Source organism: Mesoplodon mirus (assembly GCF_964341445.2).
Source record: "Mesoplodon mirus genome assembly, chromosome: 9".
In the NCBI taxonomy this organism is placed as follows: domain Eukaryota; kingdom Metazoa; phylum Chordata; class Mammalia; order Artiodactyla; family Ziphiidae; genus Mesoplodon; species Mesoplodon mirus.
In genome coordinates this window covers 101,533,206-101,554,833 of record NC_138985.1, presented here as the reverse complement: position 1 = coordinate 101,554,833, position 21,628 = coordinate 101,533,206, and the positions used below count along the sequence as shown (strand labels likewise).

General features: G+C 44.7%; 1 protein-coding gene across 6 annotated transcripts in view; it reads left to right on the top strand.

Annotated features, from left to right (window-relative positions):
* HIPK2 (homeodomain interacting protein kinase 2) overlaps positions 1–21,628 on the top strand; it is a 248,820-nt gene that overhangs the window by 103,366 nt on the left and 123,826 nt on the right. For 4 of the 6 annotated variants that reach the window (XM_082631979.1, XM_082631978.1, XM_082631976.1 and 1 more), the window contains exon 1: positions 19,654–21,252. The exons of the other annotated variants lie outside the window; for them this stretch is intronic. In XM_082631979.1, the coding sequence (XP_082488105.1) occupies positions 21,168–21,252 (85 nt within the window). In that variant the 5' untranslated portion in view covers positions 19,654–21,167. Of the gene's footprint in view, positions 1–19,653; positions 21,253–21,628 lie in introns of those variants that run through there. 6 annotated transcript variants of the gene reach the window in all.

The following is a 21,628-nucleotide window of genomic DNA, read 5'->3' as shown; positions in this document are numbered from 1 at the left end:
GCGTGCTGCTGGCACCGAGCGAGTCACAGCTTCTCTAATTTATTTACCTCGAATCAAACAAACCCGGACTCCTGCTTTGAATGGAGACTGTGCTGTTTCACAGGATGACAGAGGGCAGCCGTGTCTGTGGAATTGCCTTCCGTGGGCTTTAACCGGGACCACTGTCCGCCATGACTCTTGGGGACTTCGGAGTCCACTTTGGAAAATAGTGTGGCACTTCCTCAAAAGGCTAAACCTGGAGTTACCACACGACCCAGCAGTTCCAATCCTAGGTCTACACCCAAGAGAATTGTGGATGTTTTTCCACACAGACTCTTGCACGTGAGTTCTCAGCAGCATTGTTCATAAATATAGCCAGAAACGAGAAACAACCCAAATGTCCACCAGCTGATGAATGGATAAACGAATGTGCTATATCCGTTCAATGGAACATTTGGCAGTAAAAAGGAATGAAATGCTGATACACACTACAACATGGGTGCACTTTTAAAAATTAGGTTAAGAGAAAGAAACCAGACACAAAAGACCACATATTGTATGATATTATTTATATGAATTGTCCAAGATGGGTAAATCCACGGAGACAGAAAGTAGATTGGCTGTTACCGGGGACTGGGGAAGAGGGAACTGGAGGGACTGCTAATGGGTGTAGGATTTCTGTTGAGGGGGTGAGACCGTTTTGGGATCAGATAGTGATGATGATCACCCAACTCTGAATATACTCCAAACCACTGGACTGTATGTTTTAAAAGGATGACTTTATGGTATGTGGATTATCGGTCACTAAAGCTGTTATTTAAAACACTGCTCTGAACTTGCCACTGCAGTCAAGTCTTCTGTGGACATAGACGTATAGGCTCGGAACCCAGTGCAAAGAGAGGAGAAGCCCTGATCCTGCCCCTGGGGAGAAGCACCAGGTGGTGGGTGCGGATGAGCCATGCTGTGAGGACACATCGAGGGTTGTCTGGGATCCACGACATCTGTTCAGAATTTTGGGATGCCCTGAACTTCCTGGTTCCAGCCCCCTACCTGAAAATAAGTTCCAGTTGGACCCTGTTAGGTTTCAGTGATTAATGAATAAATGTTCACCCTCATATATTGAAAAAACATTTTATTTGGAAATAATTGTAAACTTACTGAAAATTTGCAAAAATAAAAATAATACAAAGCATAGCCCCCGTACCTTCACCCAGGTGCACTGGTTATCCTTTTGCACCATTTGCTTTATCATCTGCCTTCACTCGCGTGCTCCCTCCCTCTCACTTCTACTCTGTGGTCGCACGTGTGTGTGTACGTACGTATCTAGATATACATAAATGCTACTTTTTCTGAGTGATTTGAGCATAAGTTATAAATGTCATGGCCCCTGATTTCTGCACCATCCAATACGGTAGCCATTAGCCACAAAGGACCATTTAAATTAAAAGTAAATAAAATGTAAAAGTCAGTTCCTCGGTCATACCAGCCACACTTTCAAGTGTTCAGTAGCCACCTGTGGTTAGTGGCTACTGTGTGGGACAGAAAGAGTTACGGGCATTTCCAGCGTCGCGCAGAGTTTGAGTGGACAGCACTGGCTCCCCCGCCCTCCCCGCGTGTGTTCTGTGTCCTGAGAACAGGACGCCATGCAGTTCCCAACTCAGGAAGACTTAGCCCTGATTCAGAACTCCCACGTAACCCGCGGTTCGTACTCCAGTTTTGTCAGGTGACCCAGTGATGTTCTCATTCCTTTTGGAATGAGGTCTTCAGTCTTGTTTGTGGCCCACATCAGCTTGGCTTGTGCTCAGGGAAAAGCATGTGGATTGTGTATAGACGGTTAAGCTTTGAGTCGGGGGTTCCTTCACTGTGGCCCTTCTTTTCGCAAACTTGAACCCTTTCTCTAAGTCATGTGCTGGGGCCGGCTCGCGTTCCCTTAGCTCAGGAGTGACTTGGTGTCTTCGTCACTGGCTGAATAACTCAAGGTGCAGCTTCCCACCTCACCCCCCATTCTGCACTGACATTTGGTTTCTGAGTAGGTGCGGCTCTGCTCTTAAAGCAGCAGGAAAGATTTCCTGTGAGAAGAAGGAAAGCGACCTCCCCGGCAACCACGGTCTTTTGCTTTGTTCTGATAACTTTCCCCAAATTTTAGCCTGCAACCAAAGAAAGGCTCATCTTGTTCCCCTTCATTTTCTGTGTCGTGGCTGAGTGGTGATCCCATGGCTCTGAATCGCTTTGCGGGGCCCAGGACCAATGGGGCGTGGCACCTTCCTGCCTGACTCCTCGTGGAGTAGAGGCCAGATGGTCACAGCCCGGGCTGCCCAGCCCACATTCCCAGGTGCTACCAACCCTGGCCCATCGTCAGCTCACTTTCCTCCAGTCCAGGGAAAAATGGACTGTGGTGATTTGCAACCATACTTTGGACGAAATGCAGGGAAGACAAAGAAATTGCAGAGTGGTTTCTAGTTCTGAGCTAACTGGTGTTAGAGCTTTTCCTCCAAGGAATTCCTGGTGACTTCCTGGAATTTTACTGCAGGGGTAAGTGTGGAAAACAGATTCCTGGGCTGCTGACTTCACTTCCATGGGGCACTACCCCCATGACTCTTAACATACGGAGGGGAGTAAAAGCTGGGAAACAAGAAATCCACAGGCTTATTCGTTTACCTTTCTTATATTTCCATTTGCCCCTTAGAATGTATTCTCATACCGTCTCCCACCTTTTATTTTGATTCAGCATTTCTTAGAAAAATATTTAGCAAAGTAAGAGTCACTGAAGAACTCAGTGGGAATCTTATATGAGCCATATAGCTTGAGCCAAGAAAGAAAGAAGAAATGGATTCATGCAGAGAGAGTGGAAATGGAGCTGAAAGCTTCATTTTCTGCTTAACTAAAAAAGAATGCAAAGGGCTTGAGTGGCAGGGCCAGGACCACACGGCGTCAGCTGAGGGCCGTGAGGTGCAGCGTGAGCAGTGCAGTTTCTGTCCTTCGCCGCCTTTTGAGAGCTGCCTTAGAACGAACTTGCAGCACCGGGTCCCCTCAGCCCCTCTGGAGGAGTAAACAGGGCGCATCTGATGCTGGTGAAGGAGCCAGAGCACTTCCGCTGCCTCTGGCCGTCAGCAGGAGAACACACATTCGGATGTTCTCCGCTCACATCTTCTGTGTAAGATGAGGTGCCCTAACTGGCCAAGTTGTTCTGATCGATCCATGGGCTTCTATAAGGGTTTCCGTGTGTTCTCACTCAGGGCCGTAGGTGCCCAAGCCTAAGGACTACGATTCTGTGTTCTCTGAGAGTGTTCCCAGCTTCAGCTGAGGCCAGCATCACAAGTCAGTAACTCGTAGGCCCAGCCTAAACGCTGATTAGTTTCAGGTCACCTCTGGCTTGCGAAATACATGCACCGAGAATCGGGCAGGCTGGGGGTTAGGGGGGCAGTCTTTGCCAGCGAGTACCTCTTGCATTCTGCTGTCTGGGTTCCCTGGGAGGGGAGCACTGCAGCCACCCGGTCCCTGGTGTGTCTGAGCTCTTTCTGGCAGCAGAGTCGCCGTGCCCCGCAAGCCCCTTTGTTCCCAGGGCCCACCGCCCAGCCGGCCTGGCCGTGCGCACCACGCCATGCCTCCCTCTGCCACGCCAAGAAAGGGACCAGCCTTCCCCTCGATCTGTCACCGTGATCTACACGATATCCCAGACTCCTCTCCTGCCCTGTCTTCCCCTTTAGTTGCCCAGGTCTTTAGTTGACCCTTCATCTCCTGTCTGTGACCTTGCTTTAGTTCCCACTGACGCCACGTTTCCTCCAGGATCTTCTCTCCCAGATGTACCTCCAAGGTGAGCAGGTTACCTCTGGGCTTCTGCCACAAGTCCATTTTCCATCCAGAAGCCCTGCTAACCCTATCCTCCCCCCGCCCCCACCAAACACCCCTGCGACTCCTCACCACCTCCCGGATACAGGCAAAGCCTGGTGCCGAAGGCCCTCCGCATCTGACTCCAGTCTTTCCAAGTTCATTTGCACTCTCTCTGCAGGAGCCCTCGCTGCAGTCAGACCCTTTCTGTTTCCTTGTGTTCCCTTTAAACAGCTTCCGTCCTGCTTTATCTTAAGTTATCTTATTTTTATATTGTACCTGCAAACTACCCCAGGTCCTGTGGGGAGTACATGGCTTATAAAATTTATATAAAACCAGGTCTCGGGCTTCCCAGGTGGTGCAGTGGTTAAGAATCCGCCTGCCAATGCAGGGAACACGGGTTCGAGCCCTGGTCTGGGAAAATCCCACATGCTGCGGAGCACCTAAGCCCATGCGCCACAACTACTGAACCTGCGCTCTAGAGCCCATGAGCCACAACTACTGAGCCCACGAGCCACAACTACTGAGCCCACGTGCCACAACTACTGAGCCCACGTGCCACAACTGCTGAAGCCCATGCACCTAGAGCCTGTGCTCCGCAACAAGACACTGCGATGAGAAGCCCTCGCACCACAATGAAGGGTAGGTAGCCTCCGCTCGCTGCAACTAGAGAAAGCCCGCACGCAGCAACAAAGACCCAACCCAGCCAAAAATAAAGAAAAAATAAGTAAAATAAATAAAAATTAATTAATTAAAAAAAACCAAACAGGTCTCATCTTATTCCCTAAGCCCGCTGTGTGTCCCCTGGCCTCTGTGCTTCGTTTGCCCCCTTCTTCCTCTTGGGGTGCTCCCCTGTGCCCCACTCTCCCTCTGACCCCTGCAGTCAGTCGGTAACCGTTACGCCGGCCTTATATGGTCAGTTATCCTTTCACATGTCACCCATCTCGTCTTGTTGGTCTCTTGAAAAGCAGTGGTACTGTTTTTCACGACGCCTGTAGCCTTCCCACAGCACTTGGGGTGGTGCTTGGGCATAGCAGGCCCTCAGCCGATATTTCTGGCTGACCACCACGGCCTCTAGAATCCTCAGCTTGGCAGATTTGGAAATGTGACTTCATAAATTCGTCAAGGATTATGACGTTCAGAAGGACGGATTCCTACTAACCGATGTTATAGAACAGGGATTCCCCAGCCCCTGGGCCACGGACCGCTACCGGTCTGCGATCTGTTAGGAACTGGGCCGCACAGCAGGAGGTGAGCAGCGGGCGGGCGAGCAAAGCTTCATCTGTATTTACAGCCGCTCCCCATCGCTCGCTTTACCGCCTGAGCTCCGCCTCCTTCCTGTCAGGTTATGGTGAGTTGCATAATTATTTCATGATATATTACAATGTAATAATAATAAAAGTAAAGCGTACAATAAGTGTAAGGTGCTTGAATCATCCTGAAACGATCTCCTGCCCCTCCTCCCCCCCGCCCCGCCCCGCATCCGTGGAAGAATTGTCTTCCACGAAACCAGACCCTGGTGCCAAGTTGGGACCGCAGTTACGGAAGATGATTAATGTGAATTATTTAAAGAAAGATAACCCTAGACATGCATATACAAGGGCATTTCCTCCTTAGTCAGAAGGTGCTTCCTGGGGTCCCTGTTAGAAATCAGAGATTGCTTTACTAAGCATAGAATTTGAGCAGAATGTTACATGCTTTTACGGATACCTATAAATTATGAAAACATTCTCTGCTTCAGGGATATTTCTCTCTAAAGAACCTGTATCCGGCATCTAGGTTCAAATACCTTCTTTCCCCGCTAAACAATGAAAAATCTCAGACTCTTTTTTTATAGACTTCGCTGAGACAGCTATCACTTATCATTGTAACATCAGCCCTCTTTATTTTGGTATGTTCGGCATGTTTGGTATAGTTCCCAAATTTATATATATTCTGGCTATTTACATTTTAGGTTCATCATTTTTGAGTCACAAATAAGATGGCATCTTAAATCCTGGTTTGTAATTTTGAGAATTCCTTCTTCTAGGATCTGCAGATCTCTATTTATAAGACAGTACAGCGTAACACCCCTACTAGGGGAATGACAGATGCTGTGTGTGCCTCAATTCTAGGCATCTCAATCCAAAATCCCATATAAGTAAGGAGTCCAGAATAGTGTTTGTTCTGCCATTAATGAATCAGTGGTACCCTGGGTGTGTGAGAAATGCTATTTTTAAACCCATTGCTGACTTCAGTGATAAAGAGGGTACAGACTGTGCCTTGCCAGGCTTGTGAGCTTCCCATGAGTAATACTCATGGTTATTATGACGTCGGAACTTGACTGTTCTTTACCAAGAACATAACCGTTGCATCATGCAACTGGGGGCAGGGTGTGAAAAGTCCCTTTTTCCCAGAGAACACGGCAGCACAGGGCATCAGCTGGTTCTCCCACGAGGGCACGTAAGCCTAAATTCTGTGGTGCCAAACTCCTGTTTGGGTTTGGAGAGCAGCTTCCCGTTTTTGTCACTGCAAAGTCATTTGCCTCAGAGTTTCCAAACCAAACGAGAAGCATTTGTGATGGGTGATCCTATACCTTTCACTTGTTCAGGAAAGTTATTGGGTGGGGATTAATGCATGTACACCTGAAGTCACTTAAGAGCTGTGAGGGTCAGAGCTGTTCCATCATTTGACCCACTGATCTCAGGAAACCTTTTCACAAGGCCCGGAAGTGATGCTAAAATATGGAAGCCAGGGGCTGAACTATTTAGAATTTTTTAAGTTGTCTCTAAAAAATGTGGGCTCTGATTTTGGTGGGTGAGGATGCCGAGCGTCAAAAGGTAATTACAATCAACCTCATTAATTCAGGCTCATTAGGGATAGGAGCATTAAGGAAGGTTATGGGGCTGGTTAGGATGGGCTAAGTTATACTGCGGCAGCAAATACCCCCCCACATCTCAGGGACTTAAAATAACAAAGGTTTGCTCCACCATCTTGCTGCCTGTGCCCCTTGAGTCAGCTGGGGTCTCCGCTCCTTCTAACCCTCATTCCATCCTTCCACCCACCCCGGGATCATCTCTGGTTACGTTCCCAAGGAGAAGTGGGACCAAATAGGCAAACTGCACACTGGCTGTAAAAAGCTTCTGCCCAGAAACGACACTTGTCACTCCCTTTTTATTGGCCAAGTTTAACCATATGGCCAAGACTAATTCCAAGTTGCTTGGCTTTAGCCACTTGGGTTATAACAGGGATTTTCAAAATGCAGGGCTCAGAACAATTTATTGGGATGTAGAAGAAAATATTAGAATATGTATATTTTATCTCATCCTTTTAAGTTCTCTATTTTTGTGTTTTTAATAAGAGTAAAGTAGAACATATATAATTTATTAAACATAATTATCACATGTATTAGAGTCTTCAGTTTTTTACTGATTATCAATCAGAAATGCTTAGGTCATAGTTTATACAGTAGATACATATGTGCAATGAGTACACTGCATAGAAACTGGGTCCCGTTTATGACCAGGAGTAGTGCTTTTTTTTTTTAGTTTTTTAAAATTGAAGTATAGTTGGTTTACAGTGTTTCAGGTGTACAGCAGAGTGATTCAGTTATACATAAATATGTATATATATTTATGTATTTTTCAGATTCTTTTCCATTGTAGGTTATTACAAGATATTGAATATAGTTCCCTGTGCTATACAGTAGGTCCTTGTTTATCCATTTTGTATACAGTAGTGTGCCGGAGTAGTGCTTTTGATTAAAATGTTACACAGAAAAGAAGGACATACGCTTTTAAAGTAAAGTAGGTAAAATATAGAGTCTGTATCTGAATCTTCTGAATCCCTCCACGTTTCCCCGGTGTCCTCTTCAGAATCGTTGGAAGTTGCTTCCTCCTGTCCAAACCTGCCTTCCCTCCAGGAATAGCATTTGAGATAAGTGACAAATGAGCTCTCGTCCCATTTCATTGTCTTTTCTGTCTTTCCTCGTCCGGCCATTCAGAAATAGGGTACCGAGGCCCTCGTCCAGCCAGGCGTGGTGCTGAGGGGACCCCTGGTACCCTGTGAACTTGGTTCATCTCAAGCAGCCGGCGTGTTGGCCGTGCTGCTTGTCAGATGGGCCTCGGCGAGCCAGCTGACCTCCCCCTCCCCCTCTGTCACCGGACACTTACGTAGAGCTCACTCTGGACCAGGCACTGCTCTAAGCGCATGACAGACACTCATTCCCTTCACACCAGGACCCTATGAGATACTGTCTCCATTTCAGAGAGGAGGAAACTGGGGTGCCAAGGCTGCATCACTTGCTGAGACTCTCTCAGCCTGCAAGGGGCAGAGCCCACATCTGACACAGTGGCTGGGAACTCAGGAACGATCCGAATTGAGCCCTTGGAACACAAACCACTGTTAAGTTGGGACCAGCTATGTCACCAGCTGCCATCCTCTGTGCCCCAGAGCAGGACACGTGAGAGCTTTCTGCCGCCTTCGCTGTGCTCCGGGGGAGGGAAGCAAGACCCGGTATCATCAGAGTGGGCACCTCCCCTCAGGCCGTGTGCCAGTGGCCAGCACTGTGGGGTTGCTGGGTCACAGCAACACCAGGACTGGTTTGATGACAGTGACTCACAGCATAAAAATGTCCTCGCAGCGGCCCAAAGAGCCTGCTTTAATTTGCACGGCTTAGAACGGGCTATTGGTTGTCCTGCCAAGGGATCCCTGTGCCAGCTGGTTTTTATATCTGCAACATCCACACACAAATACATGCCTAAATATTGTGAATAATGCCATGTAGCATTTTTCTTGTGCTTCATAGTTTACAAAACACATTGCAGTGTTCCTTAATTATTCTGCATGTGCTCACAATACCATTTCACTTGCATTCTGTGTTCTCGCTTTCTTCCCGTCTTGTTTTTCTTTTTCCTTTTCCTCCTCCCCAACCTTACTCCCTCCCAGCATCCCAGCCTGCTTTTCCCCCATCCCTCTGGCTTTTCTTTATGTCTTTCCGCCCCCCTTCCTCCCTTTACACCATCGGGCGGCGCTTCCTGCTTCCTCTACCTTTTCCCAAATTCATCGCTAGTTGAGTTTCATCAGACGTCAGTGAAAGGCAACTGAGAGTGATGAAAAACTTCTCCGAGGAGCAAAGGAGCTGTAACGTAGAGTTACTGTTGTAAACAGCAGTCACCATTTAAATCAAGTAGGAAGGATTATATTACTGTGCTTTTAAGAGGAGGGATGAAAGAATATTGTCTCTGAAGAGAACCCAGGAAAAAGAGCTCTGTGCACTTGGCCTCAGGGGCATCCCTGGGTCTGTATGACATCTTCACAAAGTTTTCTTTGCAGGTAGGTAGCAGCCCACGAGAGAAATGTTCAAAGAAATACATAAACATGAGTACAAGGGGCAGCGACAGGTGTTGCACTGAAAGCAGGACGCAGATGGTGGTCTCTTGTCCTGGTTTGTCTGTACAACAGCAAGAAGCTGAGGTTTAGAGAGGGCAGGTCCAAGGAAGTGCTGGCCGGGACTCCTTAACTGTTGCCGTAGCTGGTGAGAACAGACTGAACTTTTCTGTGCCTTCCAGAGAAGTCACATGTTGATCACGAAGAACAAATATACTTGCATAAAGAGAAGAGGTGTTTAGCAACCCCCTTCCAGGACTTGGACTTCAGATGGGGGCGTGTAAGCCTGAGGATGCTTCTCCTGTCTTTCAAGTGAGAGGCTGCGAAGACAGGCTGTCAGGGCAGACTGCTGTTCGGCCAGCGTGACTCTGCAATTGTTATAAATACTTTATCGTAGCTTGAGTACAAACATGTTTTTTCAATGAAATATATCCTGAGTTACATCACAAAGAGTATAGTTTCCTAGGGCTACTATAATAAAGTACCACAAACCGGGTGACCTAAAACAACAGATATTTATTCTCTCAGTTCTGGAGCCTGTAAGTCTGAAACCAAAGTGTCAGCAGGGCCATGCTCTGGCTGAGACTCAAGGCAGAACCCTTCCTCGCCTCTTCCTAGCTTCTGGTGACCCCCAGCCATCCTCAGCGTTCCTTGGCTTTTGCAGCTACATCACTCCAGGCTCTGTCTCTGTCCTGATGAGGCATCATTCTCTCTGTGTGTCTGTGTCCTTTCTCCTTTTCTTATAAGGACACCCGTCGTATTGGGTTAGAACTCACACTACGGCCTCATCTTAACTTGATGACACCTGCAAAGATTCTCTTTCCAGATAAGGTCACATTCACAGGTACTAGGGGTTAGGACTCCAGCATACCTCTTGAGGGGTCACTTCTTAATAGAATTTACCCAGAGTAACAGAGTAATAGATTTACATAATTTGTTGGTGTAAAAGAAAGTTGACAGTGGCTCAGTAATAAGAACACCAAAATGGAAAAGAGTAAAGTAGGTTTTCAATTCCGATGCTGAGTGCGCCAAGCATTGCTGTAGGAGAAGCTAATTAAATTCACAAGACAGATTAGTTGTGGGCTGGGCATAGGATGGGTAAGGTTAAATAAAACACATAATTTGGTAAGAGGAATCTAAGAATAACTACTTCTTTTTTGCCTAAAAGAGAAAACAAGCCTACCAGATTTTTAGTCTTGATTTGGACCTCATAAACCATTTCTGAAGGGTAGAAAAATTCAATCTGAGGCTTACCCTAGCATCGCCAGACATGTAGCTAACCCCTCAGTACCTGCCCCCACTCCAGCTCACCGCTTTCTTGAGGTATTCAGTCCGGGGACACAGTGCTTTTGTAAAGACTTGTTGTGACTCAAACACCTGAAAATTAATGCTGCTGAGACTTTAACTGCCTCATTTAGAACATTTCAGGGACAATGTGAGCAGCCTGCTAGATCTTTGAAAAATGTGTATTTCAATGAAATTCTGGGTTAAACCCAGAAGTACAGCTGATTTTGTTTTTACGGTTTGTGGGTGTGTTACCTTTTTCATCCCACCAGATGTGTTTAAATGTTATCTTCTTGAGATCCTCAGTTGGAAAGAAGATGCAAGGTTGAAAAATGTAAGCCTCTACCACCTTTGGACTAAAAGGACAACATGGGTAGCAGAAGGGAAGTAGAGTGTGTCTGAGAAAAGACCCATCCGAGGCTCTATTAAGGCGAGAGTGGCCCTGAAGAAGGAAAGTTCCTCATCCTCGCCCAGCCCTCAACTGATTTGCCTCTCGAGTGTACTCATGTCTCCTTCAGAACTGTTTGGAGCACTCAGAATCTGAGCTAGAAACTTAGTTTACTTTCCCATTTTGGTGTTATTAATATGTGACTTTCAATTCTCTTTTATACCAGAATGACTACAATTATCCCTCGATATACATTGCAGAGACATTCCTGCATGGCCTTTTCCGGAAGCACTGCATAAGTAACTTAAACTTATGCAGAATTTAATTTGAAATAATCACTTTGCTTTTGCTTATATAATATTTGACTAATTGAAATCCCCTCCTGGGTCCATTGAGGCAAGATATAGGGAAATTACAACATGGAATGTCTTATCTCCAAGGAGGGAAAAACAGAGAGAGTTCTTTTAAAATATGACAATGTATCCTGAAACAGTTATGCGTTAGTAAAATGCATTTGATTTCCTTAAACCTTCTGTTAAGGGTTGAATTGTCTCCCTAACCGCCTTGCCTGTAAAAACGCATGTTTAACTCTTAACTCCATTACCTCAGAATGTGACCTTATTTGAGGAAGGGTCTTTACAGAGGTAGTCAAGTTACAGATTATTAGGGTGGGCCCTAACCCAATATGATTGGTGTCCTTAAAAAGGGGAAATGTGGACCTAGAGATATGCACAAAGGGAAGACAGCCCTCTGCAAACCATGGAGAGGCCTGGAGCACATCCTTCCCTCAGGGTCCTCAGAAGGAACCAATCCTGCCAACACCCTGATTTTGGACTTCCAGCCTCCAGAACTGCAAGACAACAAATTTCTGTTGTTTAAGCCCCCCCAGTCTGTGGTGCTATGTTATGGCCATCCTAGCAAATACATACACCTATGTTGAGAAGTTTTGTTTTTTTTAAATAATTAACATTCTTAATTAATGCAATTATTGCTTGAAAACAGAGTTTTTGAGGTTTTTTTTTTATACACTTGTTTTCCTTTCATTGATTCTCCAGTTTCCTGGAGAAAGAAACTGAAAAGCATGTTTGTTTTATCGGTATCATTCTTTTTTTTCACCAGAATTATCTTGGATTGGTAATTTTCAGATTGCTTATGAACACTTGGTAACATGGCCTCTAGATAATCAATTTATAGGCTACATTTACTTACCCGCTGCAGTGAAAGGCTGGCACATCCATAGTGATTTATGGCTTAGTCCCAGGCAATGAGGAGAGTCACAGGAAGGGGAATTTGAGAGAGGCTTGACTCTGTGATAGGTGAGGTTAGCGACTTTCAGAAAGAGATAATAAGTCTGAACATGGATAAGGGCTGATTTGGACAAATAATGAGCCAGTAGGTAGATAGATATGTGGAGAATTTGCAAATGGTAGGAAAAGGATGTTTTCTCAACTGGAGAAACACAGCTTATGGTAGAATTTGCAGATTCAAGGCAGATGACGTAAAAGATTTTGAAAGTCCTTAAGAGAATCATATTTCTTGGGAAAGCAAGGGGCATAACATGGTGCACTGGTTCTCTTCCCAGGGGAGTGCCCCTTCTCTCTCTCCTCCTGACCCTGTGGGAAAAGAGGGCTAGTGGCTTCTTCCTAGCCAGGCCCAGTAGCGCTTTCTCTGTTTTCATTCTCCTGGATCAATCCCTTAATTGGTTTTGGTTTTTTTTTCATCGTTTTGTACTTGACTTCTTCACTGTGACTCATACTGTCCTCCTCATACTGTTTGACAACGTCTGTGCCCCCGAGGATTACTTTATTTGCCATCTGCTCTACTTTCTACACCATTTCTCCTGGGAAACAGCTTTACCCAGACGGATTCCATTTTCATCTAGGTGTTGTTGGCGGCCCTCAGGTCAACGACCCCTCACCCATTCTCCCATCCTGGTTTTTCTGTTGGTACATACAGAACGTCGTCTCCTCTCTGTTGTCACTAATGCCTTCCGTGAAATCTCTCCAACATTGAGCTCTTCCTTGGGACTTCCCTGGTGGCACGGTGGTTAAGAATCCGCCTGCCAGTGCAGGGGACGCGGGTTCGAGCCCTGGTCCAGGAAGATCCCACATGCTGCAGAGCAGCTAAGCCCGTGCGCCACAACTACTGAAGCCCGCGCGCCTAGAGCCCGTGCTCTGCAACAACAGAAGCCACCGCAATGAGAAGCCCGCGCAGCGCAACGAAGAGTAGCCCCCGCTTGCTGCGACTAGAGAAAAGCCCGCGTGCAGTAATGAAGACCCAACACAGCCAAAAAGAAATGTTAATAAGTTAATTAATTAATTAATTAATTTTTAAAAAATCGAGCTCTTCCCGCTCACTTGGCTCTCATCTTCAGCAACACCATTCCTTTCCCAGTCTCTCTGGGATGTGATCCTTTGATATCAGTCTTTTTCACTTTCCATATTTTTGTCACTCTGCCCTACTGATCTTTGTTTAGCCATATTTTTGACTCCACCCCTTTGTCCTTGGTCTTATGCATGGACTGGTTCAGGGTCACCTTGCCCTCTTCCCCGCTCCGATTCATCCTGTGCAAGCTTAGCCCATCTTATTGATTTCCATTGTCTTTTCAAAATGGTTTATCTTCATTCAGGATTCAGCTCAGCAAATGGGAACTAGATGCTTGATTGTCAATGACCAGCGGCTCCTGACGCTGTAACTTTGGTAAATTAAGCACTTCCCTGCCTCAGAGTTTCAGTATGAATAGCTGCACAGTGAAGGTTTCAACTTGGATCTCTTGTCAGCGCTTGTAATTCATCTTGTTCAAAACCCATTCCATTATCCCATCCCCCAAGAGAAACAACACTTTAAGACCACCTCCCATCTTCCATGTCACGGTCTGTGGAACCCCCACTCCTTTCAGGCCCCCAGACATATTCGATTGCTCCCTCGCCTTTGCCCTTGAGTCCCGTCTGTCCGTGCGTCTTGCCCCTCTTCTCTGCACAGTCTATGTTTCTGCTCCTTCCTTTCTGTTTTCTCAGGCAGGGTCCTTAGTCCAGGTCCGCCTCACCTCCCCGCTGGACTGCTAGGACAGCCCCGGTCAGCTCGCCCAAGACCGGTGCTCTGTCTACTGTGCCACTGTACATCCGAGAGGTGAAGTTTACCTCTTTCAGGAGGTACATTTATTTTATTTGAACAGTTTGGAGTGGTTGTATTTCCCAAATGTCATCATAACCAGAGGATAGAGAAATGCAGGTGACTTGGGAGTGCTGTCGTGGGGTCCATTGTTTTACCAGGTGGCGTGCAGTCTGTGTGCCCCATACTTCAGATCAGTCTCCTCTCACACACCAGCTTTCATTTTGCCTTGGCTGTTTTGGTACCTGTCTCCTTATTTGGTGCTTTAACTCCGAGACCCTAAAGCATGAAGAAGAAGGGTTAACAGCACAGATTTGGTAGTCAGGCAGACCTTAGTTCAAATCCCAGCCCTGCTGGTAGTAGCAAAGGGAGCTTGGACAAACTGTGTCATGTCCCTGCACTCCACTTACCCATCTGTAAAATGGGAAATGCACCTGACCTTACGGTTGTAGGGTGTGTGCACCTGGAGTCTGACACAGAGAGCAAACCCAGTAACGACAGTCCCTCTACGACTTGTTCATTGAGTGTTAGATGACAGTCAGGATAAAGTGAGTGGCTTTAGTGGTAGGGCTTCACACCAGCCTTTTCAGTATTTAAAAATTGCTTCTAGAAGATTGAAATTATCAGAAGAGGACAATTCCGGGTACGTAGGCCGTTGGTGCACACAGTGTAGACTGGTAGTTACGTTGGGGGTGAGCATCTGTTAATGTGTTAAATGTTCCTAAGTCGTCTCCAAGCAAAGCTTCAGCTTCCTGAGGGCAGAGACCACAGTGCTGGCTGCAGGCCCCCAACACCCAGTTAGCAGGAGCTGGAACACTGTCCTTATGCCCTTCAAAAGATATAACATCTTTCTAGTCGCAGCTCAAGTCTTACTTACCTCCCCCGTAAACCCTTGCCTAACCACAGCCCATAGTGATTCCTGCCTCTGAACTCCTGTTGCATTTACTTTGGCAAGTTGCTTATGTTGCCCAGAATTGCCAGTTGTCCTTTTTACTTTGCACTGCACTTGGCACCCCCATGAGATTTTAAGCTCCTTTAGCACAGTGCCGATGTCTTAGATGTCTTGTGCTTCCTTTTGTCCCCAACTCCAGTCTTTTTATATAGAGGGCCCTTAATGGAATCAGTAGTATTGTGATGGTCATTATTGATAAAGAATTCTGTAGAGCCTGTGGTTGACCCTAAACTGTGCTCTGGTGGACTATACTACACATTTAACATTACACAACTCACAGATAAATAGACTTTGATGGAAAATGATATACAAGCCCCATAGACATTTAGGATACACTGTTTTGGAAATGTATTATTTAGAAATGGGCTAACCTGAAATTATCTTTCTACTACTTGTGAAATATATAAACTTGACAAGCAGGATTACCGTCATTAAAATTTTATGAATATTGTTACATATATCAATGAAGAAATTTTTTCTATTACTTTTCAACCCCTGAGGCATCTAATTATGGTAATCAATGATTATACAGATTAACCCTTTTTAGGCATTTTTAATGTCCATTCAGATGTGTATTTCTAACATTCATATATTTTTTGAAATATTCTGTAATGTTATTATACCTTATGTACATAATGTGATATGTAAGAGATATAGCAGTCAGCTGGGTATGGGAATTAATCTGTCCTTTGAGTTCTGGATTACAAAAAAAAGAAAGATCTGTAGCTTCTATCAAATACTTACTATTTGGTAGAAATGTGTGGCCAAAGAACTATAGGAAGTGGGGAAGTTGGCACCTCCTAAACTAAGGTGTTCTTTTTCTTTTTTTGGTCCTACTGTGCAGCTTGCCAGGATCTTAGTTCCCTGGCCAGGGATGGAACCCATGCCCACAGTAATGGAAGCATGGAGCCCTAACCACTGGACTGCCAGGGAATTCCCAAACTAAGGTGTTCATGATTCTGTTCTCTTTAATAATATAACTGGATTCTGAGTGGTGATCTGCAACACCAAAATTAAACTTTACATACTAATAAAGATGGTGCCACTATTTCACTTATAGTTCCTTCTCTCAAGCTTTGATAGAGTCCAGTGAAATTGAATTCAGCTTAATTATTTTTTTAATCATAGTTGAACCCTCACTCATCCCTGTAGTATCGGCAGAGTCTGATCTTCCAGTAGATAATTTTAGGGTGGTGAAATGGAAAGGAAATGTACTCAGATGTGAAGCAACTTTTCAGTTCATCTAATTGTGAAATATAAAATTATGAAGAAACTAGGCAAATATGTGGAAAAAAATGAACTAAATGAGCCAATCCTTTAACAAATGACCTTTTAAAAATTCTTGTGACTTAAGAGCTCAGGAAGATCACGAAGATTTTTAACTATCCTTTTTTTTTAAGGTGGAAAAAATTATTCTTAACCCTAGAAAAATAAATTTCTCTTTAAACTATTAAGACAAAGCGGCACATAGAATTATCCAGATTTGAACTTCTGGGGTCAAGTTCTGGTTTTTCCACTTATTATAGGAGCCTGAACCCATCACTTGACTTCCTAGTTTTCAAACTAGGAGCCTCGTAAGAATGAAAGTGGAGAGGGTGCTCTTACTCATTCATTTGGAATAACAAGGGTAATTCCGGATTGTCCCAAAGTCAGATGTACGTTTACCCTGTTCGTAAAACATCCTGCCCAGAGCCTGGTACTTACTGGGTGCTCAAGATTTTAAAAGCTGGAGAATCATGAGACTCCTGAGTAATAGGGTTTGAATTCAAGTGTGGTAACATTTTATGGACATAAATGGCAGCTCTAATAAAGAGTAGAAGGCAAATGTTTTAAAAATATTATTTTGAAATGCAGACTTTTGTGCATATCTTTTTAAAAATGCGAAGTGAGCATGTGAATAAAATGGCTAAAAGAGGGCCCAGTGCTTTCACTGCCTTTAGCAGTGTCAGAAATGCACCCTGGGTAGCTGGGACCTGGATTTGTTTGGGGCATGAAAGAAGCAGTCTTTCATCTTTGTGGTAATAAGAAATGACTTCTTACAAATAATGGAGTTTAATTCTGCTCCATCCAAATAGGATGTATTTTAGTGCCTGTTTTATAGGAGCTGTATTTCATTTGCCATATGCAAGGAAGGACATATTACATACAGTTGTGTAGTACAAGTTGACTTAAATTTTAATAAATTAGTTTTTAAATGCTTTTTACTGGTCACTTTTATAACATCTGCATAAACTTGTATCAGTAACATTAAAAAGCATGCAAGGCCCTGATGAATATCTAATATTCAGTGTTTATAATTTTGACCTTCTTATGAGACAGGTGGTAACAGTGATGTGCCTTTTAGAAAGTTTAGTTCTAAATTGTGGTGACTCACTGTGCTTTCACATGAGTGACAATGCGGCAGTCATGTCAGGAGTTATTTTGGGAGGCTTCTCGGGCTTTTGTGGAACGGCCTGGGTCTCGTGGCCCCCTCTAGGGAGCAGGTGTGAGTTTTGCAGATTTATCTTACAGTGATTTCCCTGGTGCCTCACTCCCCATGGGCTCAAAACCTGCCCTCACACCCATATGGTAATAGCCTCCCAGTCTCCCAAGGAAGGTGGAGAAAAATTCACTTTCTCTTCCAAGAACCAAATAGGAAGGGCAGAGATGACTTAAAAAGTGATTGAAATGGTGCCATAGGATCAAACTGAAAATGCCCATTAAACCCCCTGCCTTTTCTGAGCAGAAAATTGACAGATAAGGAGGGCAGCAGGCCTTGAAGAGCACAGAGGTCAACACAGAAAGAAATGAGAGGAAACAGCTCTTCCTAGAGTGGAAAACACAAAGGTCCTCGCCTTCCTTGGCCCCAGCCTTGGGGATCTGAATAAATAGAATGCAAAGGGTGTGGGCTCGGGTCACCGGAATCTCCATGAATCAGGAGAACTTGTTCCAGAAAAACACTCTCAAGGAGACATGTTTGGCAATAAGTTTGGTTATTCCTGTAGGATTGTTTCAAGACTAAGCTACGCAACTATCAGCCACGGTTTATCACTTATAAGATAGTTTAGAGATTTAAAAATAAGTAACAGTAGTAGTAGTAATAATAATTGCTATTATTTTTATTATTGAAGACTTTCTTTACCTGTATTTTCTTTGAGCAGTTTGCTTCGCAGAACAAAATGGCCTCTGCTACAGAATAAAGGTAATAAGACTGTAATGGCAAACTTCCAGCTCTAAGATAAATAAGTTCTGGGATGTAATGTACAGCCTGTGACTGTAGTCAACAACGGGGTATTGTGTACTTGAAAGCTGCTAAGAGAGTAGATCTTAAATGTTCTCACCACACACACACACAAAGGTAATTTGGTGATGGAGGTGGTAACTAACCTTATTATGATCATCATTTTGCACCATATATGCGTATCAAATCATCACGTTGTACACATTAAACTGCCATGATTTTATATGTGTTACATCTCAGTCAAGCTGGAGGGGGAAATAAGGCTGTATCGGGAATTGCTAATCTAGTTCTTAGAAGAGTGGCTGCTGACCTTATAAAGGAGCAGCAGTGGCCACACCAGGCCAGGCCAGAGTCTGCAGCAGGCGGTGCGGCGAAGGGTGTCTCTAGCCATGCAGGTCTCCTCTCTGATCCCGCGAATCTGTCACCAGAGGTACCCAGTGACAGTTTCCACAATTTTATGACCCTTGGCTGTCATCCCAGTAGCAAATAAGTCATAAGCCATTCTCTTCCCCTCTGTAAAATTCCACTGCTACACCCTGGCCTTTCCACCAAGATTTTTCTGAAGCAGTGAAAACAGAGAATAGAGCTACATCTCCTTTATGTAACATCAGCATATTTCTTCTGCCACCTCTGACCCCTCGCTGCCCCCCTCCCTGTCCTCATGCCATAGAGCACTGAGGATGGAGCAGTAAGGGACGAGCTCGGTACCAAAGAAGAAAGGAAATGCTTATTGCTCTGCCTTTTCAGTGGATACGTTACTAAAAGCTGAGGGATTGGTCATTTCTATATTGTATAAAATATCTAGAACAATGTGGTTATTTAATACTGATAAATATAGAAAAGCTATTTTCTGTGTTATTATAGAATTAAGGGGAGATTGACTTGAACAGAAAGTACCATAGGAAGAAACAGGTAAAGTGTGAATTCTGAATGAGCAAACCAAAATAGTCTCTGTCAGGCAGAAGGCTGTCTACAGAAGTATAGTCATATTACACAAGTAGATATTGGAGTTCAGGAACCAAACAAGAAAGGAAGCTTCTGTCAGATCTGTGGGATCAGGGTCAAGGTAGGGTTCAGAGCAGGTGCTGGGTGTTAGACAGGTTGAGGTTGCCCTTCAACCTGAGGATGAAGTGCAGACAGAACATGACTGCTGACCCCAGGACAGGAGCTGCCTGGACTCTGCCTTAGTGTGGGTGGAAAAGTATTGGCAGGTTTTTCTTTATTCTCCAGAGTGAGGCCAGGTTCCATAGGTGCTTGTGACTGGTAATTGCTCTATAGCTAGAAAACTAAGCTCTCCTCGAAGCCTGATCAGTTAAGAGTGCTTTATTCCATCAACTGAGTGCCTCCCATAGGTAACAAACCCGGCTTAATGCTAGGGGGAGAAAAGAAAAGAAGTATAACCTGTAGCTCGCGCCTTCTGAATATAGCCTGGTTATGGAAACATGACTTAAACGTATAAAAAGTTATATAGCACAAAAGATAAGTAATTCAATTCAAGACAAGAGATTCCGCAAGGCAGAAATGCAGTTTGTGGGCAAATGGGCGGTGCACATGGTAAGTGCCTTAGGAATGGAGAGTTGGGAATATCAGTGTAGGTTAGAGTTGTCTGGGAAGAGGAGGCACCTGAATTGTCTTATCTTTGGATAAGCTGAGAGAAGAGGTGAAGGCATGTCAGACGGGGGAATTGTGTAAGAGCATGGAGGTAGGAACTGTAAGAGACATTCTAGAAACAGTGAGTAGAACAGCTTAATTAAAATTGAGGGTTCAGGAAGGTTAATAGTTGGAGGTGAAACCAACAAAGCAGTTGAAATAAAAATGTGAAAGTGTTAAGAGTCCTCACATTTATCTTCTAGACACTAAGGAATCATTGAAAGTTTCTGGACAGAGACGTGACATGCTTAGAAATGTTCTAGGAAGATAATCTGGTGGCTGAATATGGGCAAATTAGAGGAAGAAAGAGTGCTCAGGTAGACCAGATGTCTGTGCTTGCTTTTGTCTACTGGAGAGTGATAAATGCTTTAACTATGGAAGAGGCAGCAAGAACAGAAACAAAGAGATGGTTACAAGAGACATTTTGAAGGACAGAGAAATGAGACTCCAAATCTTCTTGTCCATCCATGGAGGCAAAGAAGAATCCTCAAAGGTTTGGAACCAAGTGACTAGAAGAATATTTTATGAACAGCCATGGGGACATTATCATGGAGGGTGAAATGGCTAGATTTTTAGGAAAAGGTAGGGAGTTCATCTTTGGAAGATCATCCTTGATTTTGTAGCAGGAGGTAGAAATACGTCACTGGAAGGCACGAGGGAGCATTTCGCCTGTGATGAACGTGTCGGGGTCGCCTGCATAGAGGTGACAGCTTCGATCCAGAGAGAACAGAGTCCAAACATTGGAGACGCCCACATTTTAAAGGAGGAAGAGGAAGAGGAACCAGCCAGCACACAATGTGCAGTCAGACGCGGGATAGGGAGGTTACAGATTCACACAGCCCAGATAAGAGCATCAAGAAGGAAGTCCTGGTCAGCAGTATCAGATTGGTCAGTTGCCGAGAGGTCAAAGAGATTAGAGGCTGAAAAAAGGCCATTGGATTAGGCAATTAGGAGGTCGTTTACCTTTAAGAACAGAGTCCTGTAGTGTGTGTATGTGTTGGGGGAGATGGATTAAGGAGTGAGCCTTGAAGAAAAGGGAGCATAAACGATTGATTACAGGTGAGAAGAAGGAAAGTATCGAAAAGGAAGAATACGGCTGTTACTCCTCTTACCTTCCAAGTTGGGAGTTTCCATGTGCAGATGTGAAGGCAGAAGAGAAAGATCGTCACTGATTCTTTTGGCAAAACTTTATTAAGTACCTACTAAGGACTTGGATCCAATTAACAGGGAGAAATTGAAAGCCATCAGAGTGGACAGCGGAGGGAGCATAGCATTCAAGAGAAAACGAGAGAGGCTGAATCGTGAGAACAGGGGGAACTTTTAGTGTTGGAACAGAGAGACACCTCTTCCTCTGAGACCAGAAAGATGGAAGAGAGGATGGAGGATGGATGCAAATTCAGGAGTGTTTTGAAATGAAGAGAATAAAGATGGACAGCAAGGCCGCTGGCCTCAGGCTTCTGGACAGAGTGGAAGGTGGGTTGTTGCTGAGAGAGAGGGTGGACTAGGGTGATGGGTGACGAGGAGAAAAGGAAAATGTTAAATAACCCCCCTAGGTAACACCAGGGGGTCAGAGAGACACAAACACTGGGATCGCGAAACACCAACGGCGCTTGATAGAAACCCCACTTTCCTTATGCTTTTATAGGAAATGTTTCTCAACTGCAGCTTAGAAGATGGGCAGTGTTTCTGCTTTTACCTGTAAGGACTTATCCTTCCTCATCACCTTGTTACTTTTCCTTAATTCACTTTTATGAATTTTTGTTTGTTTCCACTATCACCATAATTATAAATTGTACAGCCATTCCAGAGTTATGGTCTTACAGATTTCTGAGGTTATCTAAATTGTGGG